Raw genomic sequence first — 16,220 nt, forward strand, 5'->3', positions numbered from 1 at the left:
ATGAACTAAACATGTATGCACCCTCAAGGAGTCTTATTGTTTATTAAAATTTACTCAGTGTAAATCACCTGTTTTTATTGTAAATGCAGGACACAGCTTATGAGGTTTATCTCTTCCTTTACTGTCCTTGAAAAATACACATATATGAACAAAACTGAAACCCAAAGAAAAAATAAATATTGTTGGCATAGGAGAATAAATTATTAATTTAATTATTTAGGCATTTATATTTCCTTTAAGAAAGGATATACAATTTAATGAAAAGAATGACTTGAAATCAAAATTACAGAGTTCTGGCTTTGCCTTCAGCACTGATTATATAGAGTACAATCTTGACAAAATCATTTATTTTCCCTGTACTTCAAATCCTTCCTATGTAATAAGAGGGTTAAATTGTATTATCAAAATTCCTGTGTATGTGTGTGTGTGTGTGTGTATGTGTGTGTGTGTGTGTCTATACTTATATGGCATTTGTATACACACATATGTACCAATAAGGAATCTTAGTCTTTTAATGAAAAAGCATATTACAAGTAAGGGGGCCAGATAGAGGATGGATAAGTTCTACTCCTACATTGTCATCTGTTTATAGCATTAAAATCCCTATATTTTCATCCATCCAAGGCAACTGAGAAGTGGGAACCTGTTGGAAATGCAAATTCTCAGGCCCAACACTATATTTACTAAATCAGGAGCTGTGGAGGAGGGACCAGCCATCTGTGTTGCAACTTGCCCTCCAGGTGATTCTGATAAACACTAAAAGGTGAGAACCACTGCCTTTGAACATTCCCAGAGGAGAACTATTCACTAATTTCATAGGCATAAGCAGAAAGCCAACAATTAAAGGGGAAAATGCAGGACACTTAACAGAAAACTCGGAGCAGAGGTGGTAGAATAGAGGTTAGTTAGTGAGACATAGCAATGAGGGTCAAGGAAGTTTCATGATTGCAGCGAACTTGGTATGGTTGCGAAAATACAGAGCAGAGGCCTAAACAACTAGCCACATGCTCCTGTGTTAAATCATTATTTTTTCTCATGAAATCATTTTTGCCTATATGCTAAGACCTGCTGGCTTTAGAAACTTCTTTCCTATAGTGAATCCTACAGAAGAAAAAACTTCCTCTTCTCTTAGCCACAGCTATACTCCTGACAACTACAGTTATATACAGCAGAAACCTGAGGCAAGATTAGCCAAGACTTCTCAGATGATCCTGCACATCTTCTCCAGCCTCTTATCACCAGGTTTAGTTCTCCTCTACTTGCAGCTTAGAGAGTGTGTTTGGGAAAGCAAGAAAATTTCTGGAATGTCACTGGGCTAAAGGTGAGCTTGGGCAGAGAAAGGTTGGGGGGGTAAGAATAAGCCTATGAAAACGACAAGGCAAGAACTCAGCATGGACACTCTTGAGGAGACTTATAGATGCCATGTTGTCATCCAGAACATTTCCCTGAGAGGGGAATCCCCGGCTTTGCAACTTCCTGGCCAGCGTGAGGGCCACCAGCCGGCTATAACCTTTCCTGCGATGATCGGGCAGGGTGTAGCCGTGGCACATGGTGGCAAACTGGTCTGTGATAGACCAGGATACCGGGTTTCCCTTGTCATCACGGACACACACACTGGGGAAGCAGGAGATGAGTTTGGCAATGTACCGGAGACACTGCTCATTGCCGCCCCTTGACCAAGTGCGGTTGAGGAGATCAGCATCTGCAACACTCAGATAGGTGAGTCGCGGGGAAGACCCCGTGCTAAAAGAAATCAAGATGAAAAAACGAATGAGCTCAGGATTCTGTGACAATAAATAACCAATTTTCCCATACTGATTTAATTGAATTGCCAAAAAATAAAACCAAGTTTCTTAATATGCCAGGCATATGTACATACTCTGGAAATGTTAGCTCTTCTAGGCCTGGTCTTAAGTTGCTTTTCTCCAGGTTAAATATTCTCATTTTTTCCCGAGTTTCTCTTTTTTTATGGACTGCTACTCTGCACTACATTGATTCCAATGATATATGTGTTTCTAGGGGTTTACTAGAATACTACATAAAACCTCTGCCAATAAGATAAAGTGAGTGTAAGGTTTTTTAAGAACTGAGACAAATTACACAGTTGAAAGCCTATGAGGCTGATTGTGTCTTGGAATTTGACTTCATTTTTGAATTGATCAACATCATCAAGACCATTCTCAGTGAACATTAAGAGACTGATAATATAGTTCTTGCTATGATTTTTGTAAGTACAATTTCATGGTATTTTTCTTAGCAGCTGTATAGTGTTAGCTCACATTTTAAACATGCTGTCAGCTATGGCACTAGACCATTCATTAAGTGTGGGGAAAACCAATTTTATAGGATTTCAAATCAATTTTAAAAGTGAACTTCAAAGCAAGAATAAAGAATTCTCAGACAAAAATGTTGCTGCACACAAAAACATTGCCAAGGCCCCTGGCAAAGAACAGTTATGTTGGAGATTCTGACCTGCTGTCTACAGGGCAGAGCATTCAAAATGGAGTCCACAAGTTTGGGTAATGATTTATATATTAAAGACAAAAAGTCATTACTAGAAAAAAACACAGGGGATAAGCTCATGACATTTGAATAAGCAAGAATTTTTGAATAAGACTTCAAAAGCACAGAAAAGAAACAAATACACAAATGGGATTATACCAAATTAAAAATCTTCTGCATAGCAAGGGAATAAATGAAAAGAATAAAGAGACAATCTTCAGAATGGATGAAACTATACATCTGTTAGTTTGTATCTAGAATATAAGTCAAAAACACAAGAGAAAAATATCGAAATAACTCAATTTAAACATAGAAAATAAACCTAAATAGACATTTCTCAAAATAAGACATGCAAATGGCAAACAGGTATGTGGAAAAAATGCTTACCAATATGAAAAACTCAAAAGATAACAAGTGCTGGTGAGCAGGTAGAAAAAGGCAACCCTTAGTGTTGGGGGGAATGTAAATTAGTCAGCCATTATGGAAAACAGTGTGGAAGTTCCTCAAAAAGAAAAATAGAACTGTCATCTGATCCAGTAATCCCACTCCTGGGTATATATCCAAAGGAAATAAAGTAAGTATGTAAAAGAGAAATCTACTCTAAGAAACGGAACCAATCTAAGTGTCCTGATGAATGGATAAAGAAAATGTGGCATCTATACACAACAAAATACTAGTCAGCCACAAAAATGGATTAAGTCATAGCATTTGCAACAACATAGATGGAACTTGAAGAAATAATATTAAGTAAAATATGCTAGATACAGAAAGACAAATATGCTAGGTACTGCATGATTTCACCTACCTAAAGAATCTAAAGAAATTGATCTTAAAAAAGAACAACAGTGGTTACTAGAGGTTAGGGAATGTAGGGGAGAGTACCATTTTTTTAAATGAATTCTTATGATTTAGAGATACATATTAAATTATTTAAGGATATAAATTATTTAAGGATATAAAGATAATATTTATTTCATTCCCTTAAAATAATCCAGATGGTGCAAAGATATGTAGGGATGTGTATTAAATAAGACTATCTATATATTGGCGGGCAGTTCTTTACACTATTGTCTCAATTTTTGTTGTACATTTGAAATTTTAATAGTTTAAAAAACAGTAAAAAGAAAATCCATTTGCTTTCCTGTGACTTAAAGTGTCTGTTCTTCCCCAGGTTTAGTCTTGTCACACTCAATAATTCCTTCCATATGTATCATAGAAGAAAAGGAAATTAACAATCATCTATATGGGTACTTTTCACCTTGTTTCATTCGTTTACAAAAACAATGTGAAGATGATATTATGTCCTAATTCTTGAGGAAAAGAAATTAAGGCCCAGAAAGGTTAAAATGAAGGAACGGCGTTTAGTAAATGACAAAGCAAGAACCTCAAAGTAGGAGAAAATAAGAACAAATGCAGATACAAACTAACAAATGGGTTCAAATATTGCTTTATGGAGCTGGATTTCTTTGGATTATTTCCTGGTTCTAAAATTTACTTCTATATATTACTTCAAATCTATCAAAAATGGAATACTCCTCCTCCTACTACTACTACTTTATAGGCCTGTGGAAAGGATTAAGGGGAGATATATTTTAAAACTTTAATGCTATATACTTAAAATCTCAATAAAGTTCATTATATTATACCCCTTTCCTAAAACAACAAAAACAATCACATACATTTTGGATTCAGACAAGAGAGATTATTTAGAATTATGTTGGAGAGGAGAACACCCAAGGATTGAGTTTTCTATGTGCACTATGAAAATGCAGGTATTCTGCGGGCACAGTGGCACATACCTGTAATCCTAGTGGTTTAGGAGGCTGAGGCAGGAGGACTACAAATTTAAAGCCAGTCTTGCAACTTAGGAAGGCCGTAAGCAACTTAGTGAGACTGTGTCTAAATAAAAGATGAAAAAAGACTGGGGATGTGGCTCAGTGTTAAAGTGTCCCTGGGTTCAATCCTTGGTACTGAAAAAAGGAAGGGGGAGGGGGTGCAAGTCTTTTGAGTTCATTTACAACTATGGACAGAGACCCTTACTTATTTTCAAAGAAATTATGAGCACTGAAGCATGAGGGAGAGGGAAAGAGTAACACACACACACACACACACACACACACACCCCAATTAAAGGTGTTCATACAATAATCTAATACAGAAATGGTAAAGATATAAAATGTATGGATATAGGTTTGTTCATATGTGTGTATAAACACACACAAACACACACACACACACACACACACACACACACACATACACACACACACTTTTAGTATAATGGTCCAAAACCAAATGTTTAAATATTCCTAAATGATACCAAGAGCTCCAGTTTTTACTATCTGGTCTTTCACAGCACTTAAGTCCTATCCCAAATGCAGAACTTGGTTTACATACAGGAAACTGGTATCTGGCAGAGATGAAACAGGAGAAAAATGAACAGCCTTGAAGGAAGTCAGTTTTATATCCAATTGCTTTGAATTGGCAACAGCTTTGGAAGCATCATATAACTCACTCTGTAGCCCTGTGGAAAGACAAACAAAAAAGATGAGCATTTTATTTGAAAAAGCAAATTGCTCCAGTGTTTGTATACTGAACATCATCAATACCACCAGTTTGCTACCTTGTATTATCCTAAACTTACTACACACACACACACACACACACACACACACACACACACTCACTTATTATGGCTATTCTCTATCTCATTTTTTATTATTTTTTGGAGAATTTTTGAATTCTCATCACATTGCCACCCACCATAACTTTTCATGGAAAGTTCTGTTGGAAATATCCCATGAGAATTTGGAATTTTGTTGTACAAATTTTTATTTGTTTTTTATTACTTGGACAGATCTAAACTCCTTGAAATAAGGTACAATGACTTATAGCTCTAAAAATCTACAATTGACTATTAAACTAGAATTGTAAGAGTTTAGATTTGTTTGACAAGTTAACTTTAAAGTTTCTCTGCCAGCCTGTTGCCAAATTCTCCGTTATGGTATTTAAGGTGGAAACTGAGTGTTGATGAGATTTATCCTGAACTTTCTCAGATCCCACTTATTTATTATAGCTATACTGTAGTATTTATAAACCTTTATTCTGTACTTTTTAGATTTAAAGCACTGTGCTCAGGTACTGCTTCACAGTGGTAGAGAAAATTGTCTGGTCCTTCTTTGTTCTTATATAGCTTATAATGAGTCCTCTCTCCACTTCTCCAACTCCCCAGTACTCCATTCTTTCCATTCAGAATCCTGATTAATTATATTCTCTGGAAATTGACTTTCCTTCATCCTTCATTTCCTAGTGGCTTGTTCCCTCCCCTCTTGTGAGCCACTTCTCAGTGTGGCCTTGAAACTTCTTGAAAAAAACATAAATGGGAAGCCATATCCAACACAGTGTGGTATCTGAGCCTTGGTTCCACACTAGAGAGTTTAGCCTTAGAGAAGATAAGAAGGCTTCAAGTTGATGCCATTAAAATTACAAATGCTATGGTAGCATTCAATATTTTAAAACTCAAGTTACATCTAAATAATTTGAAGGGCTTTCTATGAGAAAAAAAATAGGCAGCACCAATCAAAGGTGTTCTTAAAATAATCTAATATAGAAATGGTAAAGATATAAAATGTATGGATATAGGTTTGTTCCTATGTGTGTATGTCTATTTCATATATATATATATATATATATATATATATATACACCCACCCACATCTGTGTCATACACACACACACACACACACACACACACACACAATACCTATCTATATATCTCTGAGATATATATATATATATATATATATATATATATATATATATATAAAATGGGAAAGGAAATGACTGCATAACATATGTCTTGCATATGACCTCACCTTGTATTTGAAAAACTTGGTTCCAGTTAATGACATCATGTTCTTCCAATAGCTGTTGGTAAGCCCTGACATCCTTGTAGAACACAGCATAGGCATTAGTATAATGGTCAAGGTTATCTGTCTCAGCCTAGGACAAAAGACATAATTATGAAAACATGAACGTATCATCTGGATAACCTAAATCCTAGAGAGCTTTGATATCATTAGCTAGGCATGCCTATCTAATTTTCTGTTACAAAAATTAATCACCTAAAAACACTAAAATGAGAATGAGGCTAATGTGCTGCAGTGTAAAGAGAAATAGTTTTCTTGATTCTTGATTTCTTTTTCTTGATTCTTTTTTGGGGGGATTAAAGAGGTTTCAAGACATTTATTTCACATTTTTCTCAGATTTTATTTATTTTTGAAAGTAAATAGGGGTCAGGTATAGTGATATATACCTATAATACCAGCTGATGGAAGCTGTAGGGAGGCTAAGGCAGAACAATTACCTAAGGCCTTGAGTTTGAGTTTAGGTTGCGCAACATAGGAACAGTATCACAACTGTGTGGTGTGTGTGTGTGTGTGTGTGTGTGTATTATCTGAGTCTTGACTTCTTGCTCAGGGAGTTCAGCCTCAGAAAAAGTAAGAAGTCTCAAATTAATGCTATTAAGGTTATAGATGCTATGGCTGGCATCCCAAATTATAAAAGTGAATTACATCTAAATAATTCCAAGGTTTTTCTGAGAAAATATTATATATTGTATATGTAATATATATTTAATATATTTTATATAAAATATTATATTATATATTATTGCATAATATATTATTACATAATATATTATTGCATAATATATAATACATAATTATATGATATACATAATATATAGTATATACGTATATTTAATATATTTTATATATGAAATATATAATATATAGCTATATATTATATATATAAAGGGCAAAACTCAGTGAATACATCTCTAAAAATCAAAGCTTCATGAATCTTCCTAATTTGGAGGACAGCATGGATTTAATCACTTTAGCTTCACTGGGTCTCAGAGGCAGAATGGACTGAGTGTTGTCTTCTTTAGTCGTCTTCTGTATTTATCCACGTGACCGAAGTCATCAGTCATAAGGAATCATCCATACAGAAGAAGCTAGTATATACTGTGGTCATGTATGCTTTATGCTTCTAGAGATGAAGAAGCACTAAAGGAAACACTTTTGGACTAGAGGTCTTCCATAGGCCAGACACTCTGAAGCCAATCACATTAAAAAGTTATGGTGAAAAAAAATGGGCTGAGGTTGTGGTTCAGTGATAGAGCACTTGACTAGCACATGTGAGGCACTGGGTTCAATTCTCAGCACTGCATAATAAATTAATTAATAAATAAAAATAAGGTATTGTTGTGTCCATCTACAACTAAAAATTTAAAAAAAACAAAAAAGGAATGGTGAACCTGGCACAGTAGTGAACACCTATAATCCCAGCACCTTGTGAATCTGAGGCAGAAGGATCTCAAGTTTCAAGCCAGGGATCTCAAGTTTCAGCAATGGCAAGGCACTAAGTAACTCAGTGAGACCCTGTCTCTAAATAAATACAAAATAGGGCTGGGGATGTGGCTCAGTGGACAAGTGCCCTTGAGTTCAATCCCCAGTACCCCCTGCCCCCCCCAAAAAAACTAATGGTGAACTATGTAGTATATCAAGATAATATATATGACTACTAAGATCATGCTAGTCCCTTTACCTAATCTATTTTTTTCCAATTGATATCAATTCTTGTTTTCATTTATTTGCCTTTCAGAAATTACCTCTCTCTGTCTTCGGGTGATAACAGCTTTGAAGTCTGGCCATGAATCTAGTACCACTTCCTTTTGAAAGGGATTCCCACGATTTATGTTCATCACCGCTCCATAAACCTGAGCCAGAGAACCAAGAAGGACAAACCAATCACAATACCATCTGTTTCAATTGCATATTACACTCTTTTGTTCCAGTATATAATCATGGTCATTAGAGGGGAAATTAAAAATATATTCACAGACAAATACATTATATAGACATATAAACTTCTTTACTGTTATCAGGGCACATGAAAACTGGTAAAAAGTCTACTAAAGCCTATGAAAACTCTCCCTAAACCTAGCTTTTACAGTGCAACAGTGAAAGAGTCTTAAGTTGATAGACTTACTAGGTGAGACTTGCCACAGATTGCTGAATAAACCACAATCTTATGGCCTATACATATTTTAAAAGTCCCACAGATATTCTTAATGTTTAGCTGATTTTGAACATACTATTCTATACAAAAATAACTTGTAAAATACAACTACTCATTCAAGCCTGAATAACAGGCAAAACAAGCCCAAATAAAAAATAAAAATTTGCATTTATTTCAGATTTGATGGAGCAAGGCTTTGTAAACATTTCTTGAGGGTCATATCTGGGTCTCATTCAGTATTTTATCGATGGAACCTGAAGTTGCTGATGGAATGTTTGGTGACTGAACAGTACTGGAGCAGTATTAGAATGTGCCGTTCACATCTTCTTTTTCTCCGCTAAGAAAAATATCTGTCCCCCAAACATATATGTATGTGCTTATAAAGGTGGGAAAAAGATATAGTGGTAGGTAACAAGAACTTCGGAGTTATGGGAAGAGGTTCCTAGCACTTTCATAAAAAAATAAAAATGAGAAACTAAATATCCATCGATGATGAAATGAAGAAATACATTTTGATATATTTATCCTATAGATTACAAAACAGTAATAAAAGTGAATAGACCACAGCTACATGGAATCACTACGAATCTCACACAAAAAGTTATGCAAAAGAAGCTGGGTATTTTAAAAAAATAAACAAAAAACACTTTTTGTGTGATTTAATTTATTTACATCCCCAAACAGTAAAAACTAAATCATGGCTTTGGAAGGTGTCCAATTTTAGGGAGCAGGGAGAGGTGGTGGTCAAAAAGGAGCAGTGGGAGTTGAGAAGCAGCCTCTGAAGTAAATGTTCTTTCTCTACCAGAGTGGATGTTACATAGGTATTCGATTCACGAATATTCACTGAGTTGCATAATTACATTGTGTGCAATTTGTAGAATGTATTGGACTTCAATGAAACATATTTAATAAATTAGTGAAAAATATTTAAATTGTAAGGGGTTTGGAACCTACATTTTACTTCCATTATCATGACCTGAACCCAAACCACACACCTAATTCACTCATCTTTTCTCAGTCTAGAACATTATACAACTTTCTTCTGTTTTACCTAATCTGGAATCTCCCTTGAATATGCTCACAGAGTGTGTCTTTCCGTATTGAGTGTGGTTTATATGAATGTGTAACTTGGATCATTCGGAGTGTAAACCAAAGAACCAAAGTAACCTGGAAGGGTAATTCTTATTCAGTTAATCATTAAATTCTGCAAATACCTGTCTTACATGTACACAATGATGTTTATTAAAATGATGTTATGTAAGGAGACTATACATCCTTATTGAAGAATGTAACCTAATTATGATTGGAATGTTCAAAAGGCTAAAAGGGAAAAACTCTTTTAGTATTCAAATTCTGAAAGAAAAAAAACGTGTTTGTATATGATTTGGAAATAAGTGAAAGATTTGGCATTGGTAAAAAAACAAACAAGCTCTTCTAATAGCTGGTGATTTAAAGGGTGAGTGTTGAGTGTGGGGGTTGCCTAGGAGGAAGTAAAGTTGTTGGGCAATCAGCAGTTAGAGCTTAGAAGGAAATTTAATCAAACACTAAGCTGAGGTCATAATACACATAGCCATAATCTTCATAGAATTGAGGAAGGGTGAACAAATAAAACTACATTTACTTCAACTTTTTAATTCTCAAACATCTTTTAGGACTCCATGAAGGTCACTGAGGCCTTTTTAATTATCTCTGGAAGAAGAACTAGCCAGATATATTATTAGAGCAAAAAAAGCCTACTAGCTTATTGCATTAATTAACTTCAGTGTCAGTATTAAAAATAGGAAAATATAGATCTCATTGAAAGAGGAAAATCTTTTAATATTTAGATTCTAAAAGTAAAATTTAAAAAACAAAACTTCTTTGTGTAAGATTTGGAAGCAATTGAAAGATTAGGCATTGGTAAAAAAACATTCTTCCAGTAGCTGCATATTCAAAGGATGAGTGGTGCTGAATGCTTTTTATAGTACTTTTTCTGATTTGGCAGCCATGTAGTCTCAAATTATTATTGGATATTTCCTACCACATGCATTTTAAGAACTATCAATAAGGCAAGATGACCAGATTTAATTAACACAGCACCATGCACCAGGAGACTCCAGTTAGACCCCTTTGTTTTAAATTTTAATGAACATAAGAATTATCCAGGGTATTAAAATTTCAGGACTCTGGTCTCCATCTTCAAAAATTCAGATTTATTATTTGTTTCCTGAGTGATCTTCATTTCATTCCCATTTGAGAACAGGTTGTACAACTGTCTTTTTGCTCAAGAAACTCAGCCATTCAAAGGCAATTTCATTGTAAATGCTTATAGCAGTTCTAGTTACACTTATTGTAAATTTTTTTTTTAAGTACTGGAGATTGAACCCAGGGATACTTTACCACTGAGTGCCATCCCCAGTTCTTGTATTAGACAGAGTTTAAGATATTGAGTCTGGCCACAAATTTGCAATTCTCCTGCCTTACCTTTCCAGTTTCGGGGGTTACAGGTGTGTGCCACTGTGCCTAGCCACTTATCATAATCTTTTGATAATGACATCTTCCAAAGTGGCACTGAGTTATCTGTTGGCCCTCCTGGATTTTAGACCACAGGTTTGATGGCCAACAGAATTGCTGAAAAAATTATCAATGCCTAAATTTCAGTTCTATTGTTTACTAGGTTTATGTTATTTATTTCGGTGCCAACCATGCTACACCCTTTTGCCTTTTAAAACATTTTATTAAGTTAATTTTGGGAGGGTAACAGGGATTGAACTCCAGGACACTCAACTACTGAACCATATCCCCAGCCCTATTTTGTATTTTTATTTAGAGAAAGGTCTCACTGAGTTGCTTAGCACCTTACCATTGCTGAGGCTGGCTTTGAACTCATGATCCTCTGTCTCAGCCTCCCGAGCCACCATTTAAAACATTTTAAAACTCAAACTTACTTTAGAAATAATGTATCCCAGAATTATTAAATATCCCTATAAGTCCTCTAGAGTGATTGTCAAAAATCCTCTGGGCCTTATCCACAATCCATTGTATCACTATTTGGCAGGAGACAGCTGGGAAACTATGTTTATAAAGTGTGCCAGAGATCTAACATCAGGGGGAAAAATGGTATGTGTGTGTGGTGGGGAGCCACCCCTGACCAGCATGGGCAGCTGAACTTAAGATCACTTGTGTGAATTTGCAGGGACACCAAATAAAACACAGGCACAATTTACCTTTATACAAGCTTCAGGTTGGCTTCCTGGTTCTGGGCCTCAGGCTCCCCAAAAAGGAGAGCAAGATTAAAGTCACGAGAGGCTGACGAAAGAGGGGACATGGTCGGAAGTGAGCTTTTATTGGGGGGACTCTTGTTCTTATAAAGTTCTGTCCTAAAAAAGGCATAAGTAACAGGACTACAAGGGACAGGTGAGTGTAACTCAATCCTGGGGCACATACCCACAAAGAAGACCCCTTACTATGTGAGCTAGACCCCGCCCAAGCTACAGCTAATGTAGTGGTTGGTCAGAATCTAAGGCATCAGGACTGGAAGGTGTGGTCATTCATTGTGACTACCCACAGTGGGGGGACAGCCACAAGGCTTACATTATTTTACAGATTCATGCAATTAAAAGAAAACAACTAATACAATAATAAATTAGTACAATAAAGTTTATAATACCTTGAGTGATTCAGGAAAGTGATTCTTCAATATGTTCTCTAGCATCAGTAATTTGGTAGAACAGTTTAGCACCAACATCTTCTCCAGATCTTTGCAATTCCACACCTAATTTGAAACTTGAAGTTACAATTTAATTTTTGAACCTACTTAGGAATATGTTGGTAGCCGTTTTCCTTGGGTATATTTCTGACTCTGAAGAGGGAAGAAGGAAGAAGGTGGGCAAGCGCTGGGATGAGTAAACTAGAAAATGGAGATTGCTTCTGACCTAATCCTAGACAGATGAGGCTAACTGTAAACTGGGCTAAATCTCTCTATTATATACATTCAATGTACTCTGAACCCTTCCTTCAGGGCACTGAATTACAATCGTAATTTTATGTTTAATTGTGTTTTCTTTGACATAGGTCTGCCTAAAGTGGCCTGTCAATTTCATGAATTCAGGGTCCCTGTTTGTGTTCCACTGTATCTAGAGCTCGTGCCACAGGGCCTTGCAGAGCAGGGACCTTCTAAAAATAGTTACTGAGTGGATAATATGAAACTCAGGGTAAGATTTCTGGGGTTAAGTAGAGAAACTTCTTAACAGTGTGGGGCAAAGGCTAGAGAAAGACTTGAGTGGTTTTAAAGAACAAGTTGGAAAGAATCAGATGTGGGCAGAAGCTGTGGCTCATTTAATCAGATAAAATTCTGGAAAGAAAAGGACCTAAATGTAATACATATAACTTCATCTTTTCTAATGCAATTACACTTTCCAGATTTGGGAGCTCTACCTCCCCTGATTTCTTCCCAAGAAACCTTTCCCCCAACATTGTGAGAGCTTGACTTTATTTAAAAACAAAACAAAACAAAACATTTTTCTCCCTACAGTCAATGTAAGAGTTTTTCCACTTACACTCCTGGCAGTCAGGCACTAAGACGACAAAGATAATTCAGATAGACATCATAACCTAATGCTTCTGGGATTTGGGGGAGAGCTAGAATTGTTCCTTCATGACACATTTGCTGGATAAATTGACTTGATTTCCTTATGTGGCATATCTCTGGAACTATAGGATACCCAGAATATTTGGCTATGAGCTACCTAAAAATCCCCTGTAAAACTCTTCCATGAGGTTTATGTGGGTATGAAGTTCTAGGCAGCATTCAAATAGCCCTGTTGCTCTAGAGTTCACTGAGTGGTGCACTTAAGGTGTCTTGTTTTCTACAGGAATCAAAGATGTACAAACGGCCAGCGAAGCACCAGAAAATCAGGGGGCTTTTGAACCCATGTATTCATAGTCTGGGCCAGTATTAGAGTCTTTGAAAAGATCAAGTTTCTAGATTTTTTTTTAAGATGAGCAAAGAAAATGAGAAATGTACCCTTCCTCTCTTTACCCTGGCATCAACTGAACTTTTCACTCACTTGTGTCATCTCTAAATTAAACTTTTTTTTGGTGGATATTTGCACTAAACACATTTATTCTAATTCAATATCTTTTGATAGAAAATGAAATTATTTCAAAGGTCAGTTTCTCATAAATTTCTTAATTTACTTTGATGCCTAGAGATCTTTTTATGCCCTAATACTTAGCAAAGTAGTTAATGCAAAGAGTAGGAATAACAAGTATTTGTTGATGATTTGCTGGCTTATTACCTGGCTTGTTTCCCAAAGAATATAAGACCACTTATGGAATAAGTAAAATACATGAAGAAAAATTAAGTTGAAAGCTCAAAGGGAAAATATAGTTACAAAAAGAATATAGATTCAAGAGTGAGGTTAGTTCACAAAACATGGAATATAGTCCTACATATACAACTGATCTACCTTATTCATATTCCATTATTTGAGAATGTTCCTATTCACTAAAATTTATTTCTAACTCACAAATTAATATTTGCAGTGCTTTTGCAGTAATTTTAAGACACGCATAGAGCAGTAAAATTTTTTCTTCCAACACACTTCCCACTAAGGTTGTTCAGGGCATACTCTGCTTTCTTGTTTCTACTATCAATTACTGTAAACAAATGTTCTTTTCATGGTCTCTCTAGTACCATTAAAAAAATTTTTTTAATGCTTTCTGTTGATTTTGCTGTTTCAAATAGTGTATAAGTGCTAATTTGACATTTCTAAGTTCAAAATGGCTGTAATGGGCCTTAAAGACAAAATACATGTAACAGGTAAGTTTCACTAATGCATCAATTATAATGTTCTCAACCACGAGTTCAATGACAATGAATCAATAATAATGAATCAATAGTAAATATGAAATGATGTATCTTTGAACAAAAGTACATGTAAAATAAGGTTTTGTATTACCTACTTAATGAAACCAGAGGCTTAGAGGAACGTAACTTATTATTAGGTTGTTGTTTCAATATTGGCTAGGTCTGTTTTCGACATTACTATCATGAAACAAAAGGACTTTCATATACAATCAGGAATCAACTGTACTTGCAGGAAGTAAGAGCCCACATTTGATTCTGAGCTGTTTTATTAGCTATCACACAGAGAAATGATCATGATCAATTATATGATTCAGATGCTCCTAAGAATATCATAAGCTCTATTTCTTAGCATTTGCTTGTTTTTTTCACTTATGCCATCTCTAAAGTCTAGTTCTCCAAATTCTTAATAATCAAAACCTTCCTTGATCAGGCATTAATCTACCCCTCTAGAGTAAGCTCTTGCAACTCACAAACAAATTACTCAGGGTGACAAATTAAAATGAGAGACATTTCTCCCATGGGTTCATATAGAAGACACTATAGTTAACACAACATTTGAAAATATGCCTTCAGTAAACAGTGACACATTTTATGGGAATATGTCACTAAATACAAAGATCTTTTTTTTTTTAATGATACAAACAGAATGCAGAAATCTTCACAAATGGAGAAAACATTTTTACACATTTTTGAATTATTATTAAAAAGTCATAATGACAACTACGAACTCTGAAACCGACAAGATCACCCATACCCTTCCGCTCAACACAGGTTCCCCATAATCAGTATGTGTTCTAGAATTGAAAGGTAAATGTTTGTAACACCTTTAACCTAACGGTTACCAAAAACAGACTCATGAATTGAAAGTCTTTGTCAAGAAAAATGGTCATATGCATATCAGTTTTAGGAACTGAAGATTCTTTGGAGCATTTGAAATGTTCATTAGAGCAAGTACCTGAAATGCTTTTGATTAATATTAATCATAAACATTAGATCTGTTTTTATGGTATTATACAGCATTTACAATACAATGGTGGGTCTTTTAGGAAAAACTTTTCTTTTTAAGCACTCACAATTCAATGTTCGTAATTATTTTTTATGTTATAGAGGCTTTTGGTTTTGAGAGATTACTCTCTCTTACTCTAGTTGTGCCCAAATCACAATGCAGTTTCATATTTCATAACACTCATTGTCCTCATATTAAGACATTTAAAAAGAAAATACAAACCAACAAAACAAAATGTACTTATTCTTTCTGCATAAAGTGGACTTCATCTCTATTTCTCCTGTTCTTCGCTACAATTATAACCTAATGATTTTACTATTTTAGTAGGGGGAAAAAATCTTACCTGCTATTGAGAGTTCAGTCTGAAACTGAGATCTCTTAGCTGTGTATCAGTGCAGTAGCTCCTTCTGTATAAATGGTAAATTTATACTTAAGGCTATTTCCCTAATTAGTGGAAAGAGAGAGGAAAAAAAAAAAACCCACACCTGTAGAAGGGGAGGGTTTATGATCTGTGTAAGGTGACAATCATCTCAAACAGAATGTAAGAACTTTTGTTCTACCACTTTCTATCCCATTTGATCTTAATGGTTTAAAAGTAAGGGAGCAATAATCTTGATTTGGAGATGGATATTTTTAAGACATACAACTATCAGGATCTCATGGAAGAAGATAAATATGGAATGTGACACAAGCAAATGAGAAATAAGAAAGTGATATAGAGGTACTGATCTTTGAGGTATTTTTACATGAAGAAAATGATTTTGCTGCCCTAAACTT

General features: G+C 35.2%; 1 protein-coding gene across 1 annotated transcript; it reads right to left on the minus strand.

Moving 5' to 3' along the window:
* Positions 1 to 1,315: 1,315 nt before the first annotated feature.
* On the minus strand, positions 1,316 to 12,313 carry Glyatl3 (glycine-N-acyltransferase like 3). The gene is given in 6 exon segments (XM_026415292.2): positions 1,316 to 1,339; positions 1,341 to 1,743; positions 4,900 to 5,026; positions 6,378 to 6,504; positions 8,177 to 8,284; positions 12,236 to 12,313. Coding segments are annotated over 6 exon segments (867 nt in total).
* Between the last annotated feature and the right edge of the window lie 3,907 nt (positions 12,314 to 16,220).

This window comes from Urocitellus parryii, chromosome 8, assembly GCF_045843805.1.
Source record: "Urocitellus parryii isolate mUroPar1 chromosome 8, mUroPar1.hap1, whole genome shotgun sequence".
In the NCBI taxonomy this organism is placed as follows: Eukaryota; Metazoa; Chordata; class Mammalia; order Rodentia; family Sciuridae; genus Urocitellus; species Urocitellus parryii.